General features: G+C 47.7%; 1 protein-coding gene and 1 non-coding gene across 2 annotated transcripts in view; both read left to right on the top strand.

Moving 5' to 3' along the window:
* TEX14 (testis expressed 14, intercellular bridge forming factor) overlaps positions 1-14801 on the top strand; it is a 93509-nt gene that overhangs the window by 43433 nt on the left and 35275 nt on the right. Inside the window, exons 3-10 of the mRNA XM_032498396.1 lie at positions 2078-2192; positions 5289-5454; positions 6281-6417; positions 8180-8261; positions 9157-9287; positions 10381-10494; positions 11519-11642; positions 12797-12975. Of these exons, the coding sequence (XP_032354287.1) occupies positions 2078-2192; positions 5289-5454; positions 6281-6417; positions 8180-8261; positions 9157-9287; positions 10381-10494; positions 11519-11642; positions 12797-12975 (1048 nt within the window). The remainder of the gene's footprint in view (positions 1-2077; positions 2193-5288; positions 5455-6280; positions 6418-8179; positions 8262-9156; positions 9288-10380; positions 10495-11518; positions 11643-12796; positions 12976-14801) is intronic.
* Positions 167-381, top strand: LOC116656929. The gene has a single exon (XR_004311934.1). It is a non-coding gene; the product is annotated as a small nucleolar RNA U3 (small nucleolar RNA).

Raw genomic sequence — 14801 nt, forward strand, 5'->3', positions numbered from 1 at the left:
ACCCCAAGAATATTGAAACGCTTTGTTGAGCTTCGGTAATGGAAAAGTTCTTTAGAAAACACATGCCAGTTTACATTTCGAAAGAATAATGCTGTAAGAAATACTCACCATCACTTAAATATGTGTGGGCTCCGTACACCAAGGACAAAGCAGAGAGTGTGTGGTTAAGACTATACTTTCAGGGATCATTTCTATAGTTCGTTACTAGAGAAGTTTCTCTGAACGTGTAGAGCACCCGAAACCACGAGGAGGAGGCGTAGCGTTCTCTCCTGAGCGTGAAGCCGGCTCTTGGTGTCGCTTGTGTGACTGCCATTTGCCATTGATGATCGTTCTTCTCTTCCACTTGGTGGAGTAAGAGGGAGAAAACGCAATCTGAGTGGTTTCGATTTTCAAACTGTGTCAGGAATTGAAGTGTGTGTTTTTGTTAGGGCGTTGTGCATACGTACGGGTTTTAGTGTCAGAGTTTGTTTTCGCGTTCACTATTGTTTGGTGTATAGTTTCGTATTTTTTTTTTTTTTTTGGCCTGCTTTGTAAGTTGATTTTTCTGTTTAGTTCGGGATGTTCTGCACGTGGGTAGCATAACATGTTTCATTTGGGGGGAGGTTATTTAGGAAGTAGCTCCGTTGTGTTGGTTTTTATGGTTGACTAGTACGTTCCATCAACATAAAGTATACAGCAGTTTCCTTATTGTGTTATTTGTTGATAGGCGGTTAGGTTGCTTCCATGTGTTCGCTGTTTATTGTAAGTAATGTTGTTACGAACGTTGGGGAGCAAGTATCTTATTGAGTTACTTTTCTCGCAGTGGGGTTGTTGAATCTTAGGTAAAACCTATTTTCGGTTTTTAAAGGAGTTTTGAGTTTTCTACAGTGACTGTACCAAATTACATTCTCATCAACAGTGTAGGAGAGTTCCCTTTTCTTCACACCTTCTCCAGCATTCTTTGTGCCCATTCTGACTGGCCTGGAGGTGCTACCTCATTGTAGTGTGGATTTGCAGTTCCCTGATAATTAGAGATATTGAGCATCTTTTCATGTGCCTATTGGTCACCTTTATGTTTTCATTCGAGAAATGTCTGTTTAGGTCTTCTGCCCGTTTTTTAGTTGTTACTGAGTTGTATAAGCTGTTTGTATATTCTGAAAATTAAACCCTTGTCAGTCCCATGGTTTGCAAATATTTCCTCCTATCCTGTAGGTTGTCTTTTCATTTTGTTTATAGTTTCCTGTGATGTGCAAAGCTTATAAATTTGATTAGGTCCTATGTGTTTATTTTTGCTTTTATTTCTGTTGCTTTGGTAGACTGACTGACCTAGGGGAACTTTGCTACCATTTATGTCAGAGAATATTTTGCCTGTGTTCTCTTCTAGCAGATTTATGGTGTCTTGTCTTATGTTTAAGTTTATTTTTGTGTATGGCATGAGGGATTGTTCTAACTTCACATATACACACGTCCAGCTTTCCCAGCACCACTCACAAGAGACTGCCTTTCTCCAATGAATGTTCTTTTCTCCTTTGCTGAAGATCAGTTGGCCAGGTGTGTGGATTTATCTCTGGGCTCTCTATTCTGTTCCACTGATCCATATGTCTGTTTTTGTGCCAGTACCACGCTGTTTTGATTACTGTAGCTCTGTAGTATTGGGGAGTTGATATCTTTTATTTTTCTTCTGTCAGTATATTTCAGTTGGTGGGCTCTAATGTTGGTGACTTTTGTTCCGAATCATCCTTTTGTATTGTACCTAACACACACTATCATTAATTCCCTTTTTCATGCCTTATGAAGACAGAACAATCTTAATCCCTTTTATTTTTCTTAGCATACCAGAGTGTGGTGAAATGTTTCAGTGCAACTTTCTGTAAATAAATTTTGTAGATATGTAAACACTATGGTTGCTTTCTTGTTGATCTATGTATGGCCTTTTCTGTTACTATGACTAATGAAAGCTTTTATTTTTCCTTTTTAAAAAGATAAATTTGCAGTAGTGATAAAGTACTGTATAAAAGAATTCCCTAATATGAATTTCACAAGTTTTATCTCAAGAGATTTCCTTACATTGGTATTGATTCTGGTATTTGCTTTGCAGGAGTTTATGTTGATGCAGTTAACTCCCTGGGCCAAACACCACTTTTCATTGCTGCATTATTAGGCCTTACAAAATTAGTTGATATCCTGGTGGATTATGGATCAGATCCAAATCAGTAAGTACAATAACATCGCTGTCTAGAAAATATGCTCTCAGGATGAGTTGGGGCATTTGGAAACTAATTTGACAACATATTAAAAGTTCCTCTACTAATTTGTATCAGTGAAATACTTTGTATACTTATGTTGAAACATTATTTTCACTGCTAATAAAATTTTTTCCAATTTTATTAGACCTTCTGAAATAAGAGAAACTTACTAGTCATTAATTAGTCATTAACAAGTACTGTTTATATAGTTCCACCCCACATTATAATTTATGATTTGCTTAAGCACTTTAACATATCCCACAACCAAGTTCTCCACAAATTAATATACTTGGCATCACTTCGTCAGGATGACTTTTGCAGTGGTGGTTTAAAAGAATCTGAGTAATAGTAGGTCCAAATTTTAATATGGAACAGCAACCCAATGTAATGAATCCACTACAAGAAAACATTTCTTCTCTTTATATAGGGCTTTTGCTTTTCCCAGGGCTTTCCCACACACTAGCTCGCTAGAGCTTTACAACCACCTCTTTGACAGAGGACAGCAGGTATTTTTGCAGTTCCCACTGGACAGAACCAGAAACAAGTTTTGAGCATTTACTTGATTCCAGCTGATTTTCACAGGAATGCTAGAATATGAACAATCATAAGTCATAAAATAGCTTTTGCATCTTACATAAGGAGACCCTGCTTAATGTATTTTTTAAAGAAGTATTGATGTTGGAAGCTTGTTTTTGTTATGACTTTGCTTAGTGGGAAAAAACTTGGAAGCTTGGAAAAGTATAAAGAAAAAAAACCAATCAGTGTGAGAATTCTGTAATTCAGAGATAACACAGTGAACATTTTGCTGTTTCCTCCCAAAATTTTTCTGGATTCATATAAACTCTGTTTCTACTGTATCAGTATTTAATTTCAAAGCTCAGAAATAAAGGGCTCTCTCACTTGATGTTTGCAGTTAACAGCTATGTGGAGAGGCCATATTAGCCCTGCAGTTCCTCAGCAAAAATGCAGCATTTCCCATTCATCTGCTTTGTGGAAACTTAGAGCTGGGTTCTTTAAAGAACAAATCATTCAAATCTTTAATATTCCAGATTAGGGGACTGATGCCCGGGAGGTTTAAATGACTGGCCTGTCGTGGTGCATTTGTATTAATGATAGGACTGAGACCAGGAGCTCAGCACCTGAAAAACTGAGGAGTTCCCTTCTTAGAAGTCCCCCGTGATGCTGGAGGAGGTGGGAAAAGGCGATATCAAGGAGAGGAAGGCAAATCGGATTTTTATTTTGTGACGGGAATGCCTTCATATACTTAAAAAATATCTTCCATCAACGTGAAGGGAGATTTCTGGGGGGAGGTTGTATTCCTGAGTTCTCAATGGAAATGCTGTGATGGCCTGGGCTTACTGAGGTCACGGAGTCAGGTGCTTGGAGGACCAAGCAGGGTCACTGGGTACAGGCTCTGTCTAAGGAGCTTCTGTTGCAGTTGGCAGGAAAGGGAGCCAGGGAGGCCAGATCTTCCCAATTTCCAAGAGGTTGAAAATCCCAATTGTTAATGCGAAATCTCTAAAGTATTAAATACTGCCCGTTACTTTAAATTCTTTTTTTGAAACACTGTGTGGACCAAATAAAACATGTCTCTGGGTAGCCAGATTAGTCTGTGGGCCTCCGGTTTTCAACCTTTAGGGTAAATTAATGAAACAATACACATTTTAATACCACTTGGACCTGGATTCCCTTGTAAGGTTTAGTTGGGTATAAAAACCATTATTCCTTTCTTCCTTAGCATTCAAGAGAAATGAAAAAGAATGTCTTCCCTCTCCCTACCCAGCTCTCTTACTGTTAATAGAAAGAATGATCAGAAGGCTGTAAAACACGCACATTTATTTTTAAAGCGTAGAGGATATTACTGTTCCCATAGTGCAGTGTGCTGGACTGCTATTTAGACTCAGCAGTAGGAGAAAGCTCACAATGAGCTATCCCAGGTGTTCCCTGGCCAGCTTTATTGGCATCACCTGGGGAACTTGGAAAAAGCACACATTCCTGGGCCCCTTGCCTGCAGATTCTGACCCAGTCTGCCGTGTAATCTGAGCCATCTGTGTTTTTGAAAAATATTCCAGTGGCTTATTAACTAAACTGTGCTACATCCATACGTTGGAATACTATGCAGCTGTTAAAAAGAATTGAGGTGGTTTGTATGTTCTCATGTGGAAGTTTCTCCAAGGTATATTGTTAAATGAAAAAATTTAAATGCAGAACAGTTAACATGACATACAAGGTATATTGTTAAATGAAAAAATTTAAATGCAGAACAGTTAACATGACATATTCTTATTCCTACCTGTATATGTATAGGGAATTTCTGGAAGGATACAAACACTTGTAACAGTAGTTGCCTCTGGGCAAGGGAATTGGGGTCTGGAGTTGGGAGACTTAATCGTTCTTCTCCTTTTCCTCCTTTTTGATTTTATGTCTTCCTCTGCCTCTCTTTCCTCCTCCTGTTTGTGCTTCTTTTTCAATTAAAGAGAGCAAGCTTTCTAGGTGATTCTGATGTGCAACCAGGTTAGGAAACCACAGCTGCATAATACGTCTAGCTGTATCCTTTAGGCTGTCCCTTCGTATCTCATTTTATTGGCTTTGGTTAAATTTTTCTGAGTTGTAGATCCTTGACCAGATCGCTGATGCCAAGTTTTGTGGGCCTCTAGCATAGAGCTGGGGAGATCCAGGCATTCTCACGTGAGAGAGATGGTCTCTGGTTAGGTTGTGCTTCACCAGCCTGATCACAGGACACTACAGATATGAAGAAATTGTTTCAGGGCAGCCAGTGTCAGGGGGCAGTGGGGAAAGAACATTGAATTTCAGACCAGACCCATACCTGGGTGTGAATCTCGGCTTTGCCCTTTTGTTTCCTCATCTATAAATTGAGAAATAGTACCACCTTGAAGGTGGAGGTAAGGTGGAAAAAGAGGATACATTGGCCCAGACAGGGGCCTCACAAGGTGTTTTTACCACCCTCACCACCAAAAGTGGCCTTTGTGGAAAGGGAGTCCTGTGTTACCCGTGGAAGGGGAGGAGTGTTGCCATGGACACTCATTGTAACCTCCCCCATAGCCGCTGCTTTGATGGGAGCACCCCTGTCCACGCAGCAGCATTTTCAGGCAATCAGTGGATCCTCAGCAAACTGCTGGATGCAGGGGGTGATCTTCGACTCCACGATGAGAATGGTCGAAACCCGCAAACCTGGGCCCTGGCAGCAGACAAGGAACGCAGCACCGCGGTAAGTGTGGGCCCACCGCAGCCACACCTGAGGCAGAGCGCTGGGCTGGGGGTCAGGAGCCCAGGGCAGAGGCTGGTCCTGGGGGCAGCACACAGCTTGCAGTGGCCTTGTCATTGGCTCTGGACACACAGGCCTGGGCTGGAGCAAGTTAATCAGCTGTAAAACCTTGGGCAAGTCTAGTGAAATTTTCTGGTCATCCAGTCAGTGGGGAGGGAGAACAATTGTAATTGTCTGACCCTTAACTAGCACCTACCATGCATTAGACATTCTGAATTAAATTAGCTAAATATTAACTCGTGCAATCTTTACAACAACCCTCTCAGGTCAGTACTGTTGTTGCCCCCATTTTACAGATGGGGAAACTGAGGTGCATTGGCATTAAGTACCTTGCCTGTGGCTGCACACTAGCAAGTGTAATGTGTTTTAATGAGGACTAAATAACCTAACAAATGTAAAGAACACAGAGCATGCATAGTGCTGGGCACATGGAGGGAAGGGGGAGATAGGAGAGGCCCCGCCCCCTCTGGTTCTCCTGCTCCTTAGCTCTTGTGCCTTGGACAAGTAATTTTACTCCTCCTGCCTCAGTTTCCTCATCTGTTAAATGGGGAGGGAGTTGGAGGAAGTTATTGCCAACTCATCTCCCTGAAAGTGGAATCATCTCATTCCGTATCTTTAGGAAGTCACTTGGGCCCTTCCCTTCCCAGAGGTTTCCCTGTCAGAGCCTCCTGGCTCCTCAGACCATTCACCTCAGTCCATTCCAGCCCCATCGAAGGCCAGGGTGGCCATTAGCCGAGCTGGCATTGAGTGTCTCTGCCGTGTGTTGCAGATGGTGGAGTTCATGCACCGCTGCGCCCTGCACATGCAGACCATCATCCAGGGCTTCTCCTATGACCTCCTGAAGAAGATTGACTCCCCACAGCGGCTCATCTGTAGCCTGCCCCGGTTTGGGGGCCTCATGCCAGGGTGAGTGCTGCCTTAAGCAGAGTGGGATGTTCTGCATCACCCCAGCCTTGCTCGTGGGAGCCCTGCAGCTGGGGCCACCTCTGTCCCCTCCACATCAGTCCCTTCCAGCATCTGGCCCACCCAAAGGGGTGAGCTTGGAAGGAGAGGATGTGTCCTCTGAAAACCTTCGGTTGTCCTCGTATTTCCAAGAATGTCTGAGGGAAATGAGTTCTGGGCTCCAGTGGGAACCATCCTACGGTTAACAAGGGAGGAACATTTCAGGTCTGGGGTGCCCAGCAGAAAACCCTTTCTCAGCATAGCAAGTGGCTAGCTTTTTTTGTCATCTCTGAACCACCGGAGGCATATTCCCTTATTGATAAGTGCTTAATTTAAGGTTCCTTGGGCTGTTTTAAGCTGGTGTAAGACTTGGTGCCGCCTGGGTGGGCAGCTTCCCCTGCCCCCATCACAGCTACAGGAGTGGGGCTCCATCCAGGTTTCTCTCCACCCTCAGGGAGTTAAGTTTTGAATTCCCTGGGCTTTATTGACTTAGGGTATATTTGTGGAGAATTCTTTCCATTTTGATTTTCTCTGATGGCATCTTTTCTTGTGATCAGTGTGACTAGACTTGTCACAGTCTTCACAGGCTCCCCCATCCCATTCTGTGCACATGCATCCTGGTTTTCCTCGCATGACCTGGATGCCACTGGCTTCTCAGGCAAGATGAGTTAGTGATTCCCCGAGGACAAGTGACTCCTAACTGCTCTCCCTGCTGCCGCTCTTGCCCACCTTGGTTCTTTACTCAGCATCCAGAATGACCTTTTAAAAATGGAAATCAAACTATGCCATTCTCTGCTAAAAACCCTCTTAGGGTCTTCCCCATGGCTACTAGGATAAACTCCCAAATCCCTCATCTGGCCTTGGAGCCTCTTCGTGATCCAGCTTCTTCCATCTCTCATACCTCCTCTTCTGCCAGCGTTAGGATCTTGGCAGACCAAGTTCCTTTAGTAGGGCCAAAGCCCAATCCCTGCTGCTGTTTGGTGACCTCAGGTTACCCTTTTCTGGCCCCATTTTTCCCATCTGAAAAATGAGAAAGTTGGACAAGATACGCCTTATGTATGGTTCTTTCCAGTTTTGACCATCTGTCATCATTATCTATTGCTGCATAATGAATCATCTCCCCAAACTTGGCAGCTTCAAACAATAATAAATATTTGTGTCTCATACTGTTCCTGTGGGTCAGAAATCAGGGACTGGCTTAGCTGGGTTGTTCTGGCTCAGGGTTTCTCATGAGGATGTAGTCAAGCTGTAGCTTGGGCTGCAGTCATCTGAAGGCTTGACTGGGGCTGCAGGATCCAGTTCCAAGATGGTTCACTTGCATGGCTGACAAATTGGTGTTGGATGTTGGGCCTCCCCATTGGGCTGCTGGAGTGGCCCCACAATATGGCAGCTGGCCTCCTCCAGAGCACATGATCCAAGAGACATCAGGGCAGATGCTCTGCTGGGTCTAGCCTTGGAACTCACAGCACTGTATCATTTCTGTAATATCCTGCTGGATTAACAGGTCAGCCCTCTCTGACCTGTGAGTGGCTACCCAAGGGCATGAATACCAGGAGGTGGGGGTCATGGGGGCCCTCTCAGAGGCTGGCTGTTACAGCATCTGCAGTTCCACTGTCAAAGAGTAAAGACAAAACCAACCACACATTTTGACAACTTGGTTCAGCATTGTTGCTCTGGTTTGGGTAATTAATCCTTACTTTTCTCCCCCTCTTTTAAATATTTCTAGAAACCCTAATGGCTCTCCTAACCGACTGCTTAAAGCTGGAGTCATTTCTGCCCAAAATATCTACAGCTTTGGCTTTGGAAAGGTAAGAGGTTGTCACCGACAGCCAGTGTTTGCAGGACTAACTGGGGGATACCTGGCCCTGGCCCCATGTCCCATGACTTTGTCCAACTCCTCCTTACTTTTCCTCTCCAAAGTGTTTCTTTCTTTACTGCTTTCACAGGATAAGTACCTCTTAGTGTTCCTGTCCTCACTGAAGAATGGTGAAAACCCTTGAAAAGTCCCTTGAAGGACTTTGGGCTGGATATGGGGAGTTTAGAAAAATGATCCTTTAATTCCCAGTGAAGGCCCCAGACGTGTTCTGAAGGGAGGCAGAAAGCTGACCTCCTGGGTCTTATCTGTGACTGACCTTGTCCTCTTACCAATTTTTGAGCATTGTTGGAATGCCTTTAAGAAACTGGGATTTTTACACTGAGAAATCTTCTGAGGGAAAACAGTATTTTGGAGATCCTCGGTTCTGCTCATCAAAGAGACCGTTGGGAAATGTTGCTGGGTGGCTGGGTGGCGTTTGCTGACAGCTCAGCCCCCACCCCTGAGTCTGCTGGTTGTGCCGAGGCAGCCTGGGGTGGGGTGGGGTGGGGGAAAGGAATGTTGGCTTTGGCTGCACACAGGCCTGGGGTCTGTGGAGGACACAAGAGGCCCCTGAGCCCCAGCCTGGTGCTTCAGGCAGGCATCTGGCCTATTTCCATGAGCCTCAGTTTCCTCACTAGCCAAAGGGAAAAAGTATGATAACCTTGCAGGATTTCTTAGATGATTAAAGATAATAAAAAGGAATTATGTCCAGTGTATAGGAGTATTTAGCAAATTGGTAAATAGTAGATATCATTATTTTTAGCTGGCTGATAGAATTCTGGAGGCATTTTACTTTTTTCTCTTTTTTCCTCACCATCTGAAGCTGTGCTCTAATTTTTTGCTTTCAGTTTTATCTTACAGGGGGAACGCAGCTGGCCTACCTAGGATCTCTTCCAATAATTGGAGAAAAAGAAGTGATTCAAGCTGATGATGAGCCCACCTTCTCTTTCTTCAGTGGACCCTACATGGTCATGACCAAGTAAGCGGGAGCTGCCCAGTGGGAGGTCTGTTTTAGTGCCACAGGAAAAATGTGTGAGTTCCTCGTGTGTGGAGGGTTTCTGCCCAAACACAAGGACACACTGAAAAGCAGGTGTCTAAATCAGGATTCCTCAACCTGGACATGGTTGACATTTTTGTTAGCCCTTGTGGTTGGGGGTGGTCCTGTGCCTTGTAGGATGTTTAGGGGTGTCCCTGGTCTCTACTCCCTGGACGCCGGGAGCAGCTCTCTTTGCCCCCATCTCCTGCATTTGTGGTTGTGACAACCAAAATGTCTACAGAGCTGGCCAAATGGGCCCCCGACCAAATGGCCCTGAAAGTGGACTCACGACAGTGTTTCCACCTCTCTGCTCTCTAGAGAATTAGAGCAGTGTAGCGGTGACTGACCTCTGATACCAAAGGGCACTGGAGCCCTGCAGGCATCAGCTGGTGCCTCTCACCTGCCAAACGCAGCGGAGGCAGCAGTAACAGGATCCACCTGTGACAATGGTCCCTGGGCTGTTCTCAGTCCCCAGAGACCTGCCTCCTGAGGGGTTGCAGGAGTTGTCCTGGCCAGGTTCTCTTGTCCTTCTTGAGCCTGGCTGCTCTGGGCTCCCTGCTTAGCAGAAACACCCTTCTGAAAAGGCCTGTGCAGACTCGCGGGGCTCCGGACCCCCTGCACATACGCCGCTTGCTTTCCTGCCCGTGCCACAGATGTGTTGCTGTTCCCCTTGTCCTCCATCCGTGCTGTGGCCTTGGCCCACCTCCTCACTGTCCCTCCCCGGGCTAGCCTCCTAACTGGCCTCTCATCCTCCAGACCACCTGCGCCCTACCACTCCCCATGCTGCTGGTACAGTTGTCTTTCTAAAATACAAACCTGATCAAGTCACTCCCTCCCTTAAATCCTTCAGTGGCTTTGTGCCACCTGAACTAAGTTCCTGAGGACCTGGAGGGAGGAGGAGGGAGGACCTAGTAGTGCTGGGGTGGGGGGCTTACAGAATCTGGGTCAACACTGCTTCTCCGATCTCTGGCCGGAGGGCTCCTCACTGAAGAAGTGGCTGCTCACTCCCCCTCGTACCTCTCTCCTGCCCTTGCAGCCTGACGTGGAATGGGAGCAGGGTGACAGTGAAGGAGCTGAGCTTCCCCACCCACCCGCACTGCAGCAGGTTGCGGCTGGCTGACTTGTTAATTGCTGAGCAAGAGCACAGCAGGTGAGGAGGAAACCCCAGGGCACTTCGTGTCCAGGTCTCTTTACAGACCCAAGTTCAGGGCTGTGCAGGGCTGTCCTCAAGGTGTGGAGACTGGCCACCCTCAGCCTCAGCATTTCCTCATTGTTGGTTGATCTGACTTCCAAGGGCTGCCAAGAAAGAAGAATTAAGGAATAACCTGAGGGGTGGGGATGGTGGTGGTACAGGGGGCTCAATTCTGTCAGCTGACGGACTCCGCAAAACACAGGTCTCTGAGGTCCAGCCCTCAGGCCTGGCTGGCTCTCCTGCAGCCCCCGAGGCCCCCACATTTTGGGCCCTGTGCCCATCAGGACAGCATGCGCTGTCCTGTTGTTATAGAGCATGGCTGTGCTTGAGACCCACCCGTCTGAGGAACCATGTCTCTGCCTTTGAGGACACGCCCATGGGTCTCAGTACCTTAGGTTTCTTGCTGGGGCAGGAGCTCCATTCTTGGTTTCATACCAGGGCTGCTGAGGCCTTGGAATGGACCCTGGCTCGTCGAGTTCTCTCCAGAGGAGGTCACTCAGCTCCTGTAAGAGGCCAAACCTGTCCTTTTGGGGAAGTCAGCCTAAAGGGACCCAAAGAGGCTGGAAAGGCTCATGGACACAGCATGGATTTTGATGTGAGGCTGAGTGGCGTGTGTGACGTTGGGCAAGTTCCTGACATCTCCCTTGGTTTCCTCATCTCTGAAATAAGGATACGTGTCATTATGCCTTTCTTGGAGCTGGTTGTTAGGATCCAGATGCTGTACGTAAAGTGCCTTCCTCAGTAGCTCTTAGTGACTTTGTCATTGATGACTCTAAGTCATCAGGTTCTGACCAGTGAGGGGCCAAGGATTCCACCAACAGAGATACCTTACCCCACCCCACCCTGCTTTTTTAGAAAACCACTGTGTGCAAATGGTATTTGTTTGGAATGCATTCAAGGGGCTGAGAAGAAAGGAAAGCACCCATTTTTTCATCATGTCCTCCTTCTCTTTGCCTCACCTGAAGATTCTTTTCTTCTGCAGCAAGTTGCGGCACCCCCACCTGCTGCAGCTGATGGCCGTGTGCCTATCCCAGGACCTGGAGAAGACCCGCCTTGTATACGAGCGCATCACAGTTGGCTCGCTGTTCTCTGTCCTCCATGAACGGGTAAGTGGCCGTTTCCATGGATTCTTCCCTTGCTGCCCTCCCCAGTTCTCCCTCCCTCCCTCTTCCTTCTCCCCCAGGAGTAGAGTTCCCATTTGTGCATGCATGGAAGATAAATCTCTTAATTCTTTACTTTATGGGGGCTACATAATGCATCATTTAAGGCCGATAAGCACACTGGAACTAGTGTGACTTTATTATTGTTAGTCCTGCTTCTTTATCAGACATCAGAGGGCTCAGTAGAGCCAGAAAACACATAACCACACTTTGAGCAACCTGTAATCAAACAGCCTGGCCTGATTTCCCTGTATGTTCACTTGTGCCCCACAGGCCCTTTACCTTAGAGAGCTGTCTGTTTATATGCAAGCCTTTATCAGTCCCCTGTCGCTTTTCAGGTTTCCTGGGGCGGGTGGCGTCATCTTCCCTGGCCCACAGACTCCCTGGGAAATGCGCTGAGATGTGGCTTCACATCTCAGGTCCTGAAAGATTTGTTTTCCTCTCTCCACGCCTTTGTTCTAAAGACCCTGGGCAGGAGTGAGAAGAAACCTTCCAGGAAGGGCCCTTCCCCGAAATGGCTAGCCGCTCCTCCTGCCTGAGCGCCACCTCCTGGTGTTGTATTCCCCCTTCCTTTCCTCCGGTGAGGGCATTAACTTATAAAGCCACTTCTCTGGGGAGAGGCATGAAATGACTTTAATCAGCTGGGTGCCTTGGTGTGAGGGTATTTCTGTCCTCTTAGGAGAAACTTTCTAGGTCATCTGACCCACGGGAGGGGCTGAATTGTCCTTGAAGCGTCCAGGTTCTCCCACAGCGCAGGCTTGGCTGGGGATCGGGGCAGGTCAGGGCAGGTGATGGTGGTGGCTCCCGCACTGGAGGCGTGTACCAGACTTTGAGGACTTTCCTTCCTTTTTCTTGGTGTGAAGCAGCTTTGCTGAGGGAAAGGAACCCAGGTTTTGAGCCAGGAGGCCTGGATCAGTGGGACCGTAAGGCCATCACTTAACCTTACTGAGCTTTAGGTTACCCAGCTATAGGATGGGGACACTAGTTAGCTCGTGAAGGTCAGTTGAAAAGACTTTGGAAATGACAAAGCATTCTGCAGTACCTGGGGGACGCTGGGGCCCAGTCCCCTTTGTTCTGGCCATTTGATCCCCTGTTGGCAGCGGTCCCAGTTCCCGGTGCTGCACATGGAGGTGATTGTGCACCTGCTGCTCCAGATCTCCGATGCCCTGAGATACCTGCATACTCGGGGCTTTATCCACCGTTCCCTCAGCTCCTACGCCATCCACATCATCTCCACAGGGGAAGCGAGGCTGGCCAACCTGGAGTACATGGTGGAAAGGTAGGTGCACCTTGATCATGACTTCCCAACAGGGTCCCCCTGGGGGCGCTTTGCTGTAGAGGGAAAATCTGATCTAGGCAGGACTCTTCATTGGTGGGCCAAACCGTCTGTCAATGGAGGAAGAGGTTTCCCAAACGCCTTGCCCTATCTGCCAAGGTTAGAGGGACTTCGGGGAAGTTATTTTTGCTCAGGACTTCTAATAAACATTTAATAAGCATGAGCACCTATTGGCCAGCATGGGTAAATTTTCAGAATTTTCAGTGCTTCACACAACGGAGGTGTTACTCACTCGCATTGCAGTCTCGTGCGTGTGCGTCGGAGAGGGGCATTCACAGTGTTCTGCATTCCTCCCTTCCATGGCTCTGCCATCCCCCAGGCCTCAGTCTCCCACTGTGTCCTCTGCATTGCTGGTCAGTGAGCAAGAGAAAGCATGGAAGGACACACGATGGGGTTTAGGGACTACCTGAAGTGAACGGCCAGAGTCCAGTCACCTCTTCACTGCAGGGAGGCTGGGAAGTGCACCATAGCTGTGCATCCTGGAAGGAGAGAGAAGATGATGGGTGCTGGTGAGCCTTATGGTCCTGATCCGGGTGGGTGGGGCTCAGTGCAGTGAAGGAGCCAGTGACTAAAACAGTGCCTTCAAAAGTGGATGGGTAGGCTTCATTTCCCACTGGCAGGAGTCAGAGTCCTCCTAAGAGTTGGGGGCTGGCCCCTATCTCCTGCCCCTAGGACCTGCAGGGCAGAGGATCTCCTCCGTGCTCCTCGCTGCCATCCGCAGCTCTGAGCCTCAGGCCCAGGGTTGGTTCTGTGCTGCTGTGAGGCCTCAGCCACGGGCAGACCCCTGGCCTAGATCCGTTTAAACCTCCGCTTACCCTTGTCCTCACTCACCAGCCGTCACTGAGGCTTTGCTTATAAGTCTCTCAGCAGGTCTTTGCTTCTGCCTACTCATAATTTCTTTCTCTCACTACATGGAAAGCTCTGCTAAGGCAGGGATTTCTGTTTTGTCTGACGCCGTATCTCAGATCCCTAGAAGGGGCTTCCACACAGCAGGAGTGCAGCATTTTTTCAAATGAATGAATTGGAAAGACTCTCACTTCCTGGACCTCACATGCCCCTTGTCTCTCCGCCTGGAGAGGAGAACGGGGGCCGGATTGTGCTTGGCCTTGTGGACCTTGGCGAAAAGTTTGAATTTTGTCCCAGGAATGCTGGGATGCTGTGAAGGTGTTTTTTGAGCAGGATGGTGTCATGGCTTATTTATAGGTTAAGAAGATCCCTCTTGCTCCTGCTTGTGGAGAAGGGACTGTGATGGCACAAGAGAGAGGCAGGGCAGCAGTTTAGGTCTGACTAGAGCAGTTTTCCATGTGGGAGCCAATGGAGGCCAGACGGCTATCACCAGTTGAGCTGCACGGCCTCAGATGCGGTTCATCATCAATCACAGTGGCTCCCATTGCCTACAAGATCAAGTCCAGGCACCTTGCAAGGTGGGAAGCCTTCCAAGGTGGGGCTCTGCCCACAGTGGCAACCTCATCACTTCCCCCTCCCTGCCTGACCGTCTGAAGCCACTTTCAGTCCGTACCATTTCCCGGTCCTGCTCCCCACATCTGGAATACCTGGCAGTCCTGTTTATCCTTTTAAACTCACTTCAGACACAGTGTCCCACCGCACCCCATGAAGCCTACACTGAAGCCCTGTCCCTGCATCACTGAGTGGATTTCACTCCTCCACGGTCGAGTGTGTCTGCCCCACCAGACGGTGACCTCCGAGAGGGCAGGGACCACGGCTTGTTCATCTTCATCACCCAGCTCAGGGCCTGCCGCGTAGTAAGT

Source organism: Camelus ferus, chromosome 16, assembly GCF_009834535.1.
Source record: "Camelus ferus isolate YT-003-E chromosome 16, BCGSAC_Cfer_1.0, whole genome shotgun sequence".
In the NCBI taxonomy this organism is placed as follows: Eukaryota; Metazoa; Chordata; class Mammalia; order Artiodactyla; family Camelidae; genus Camelus; species Camelus ferus.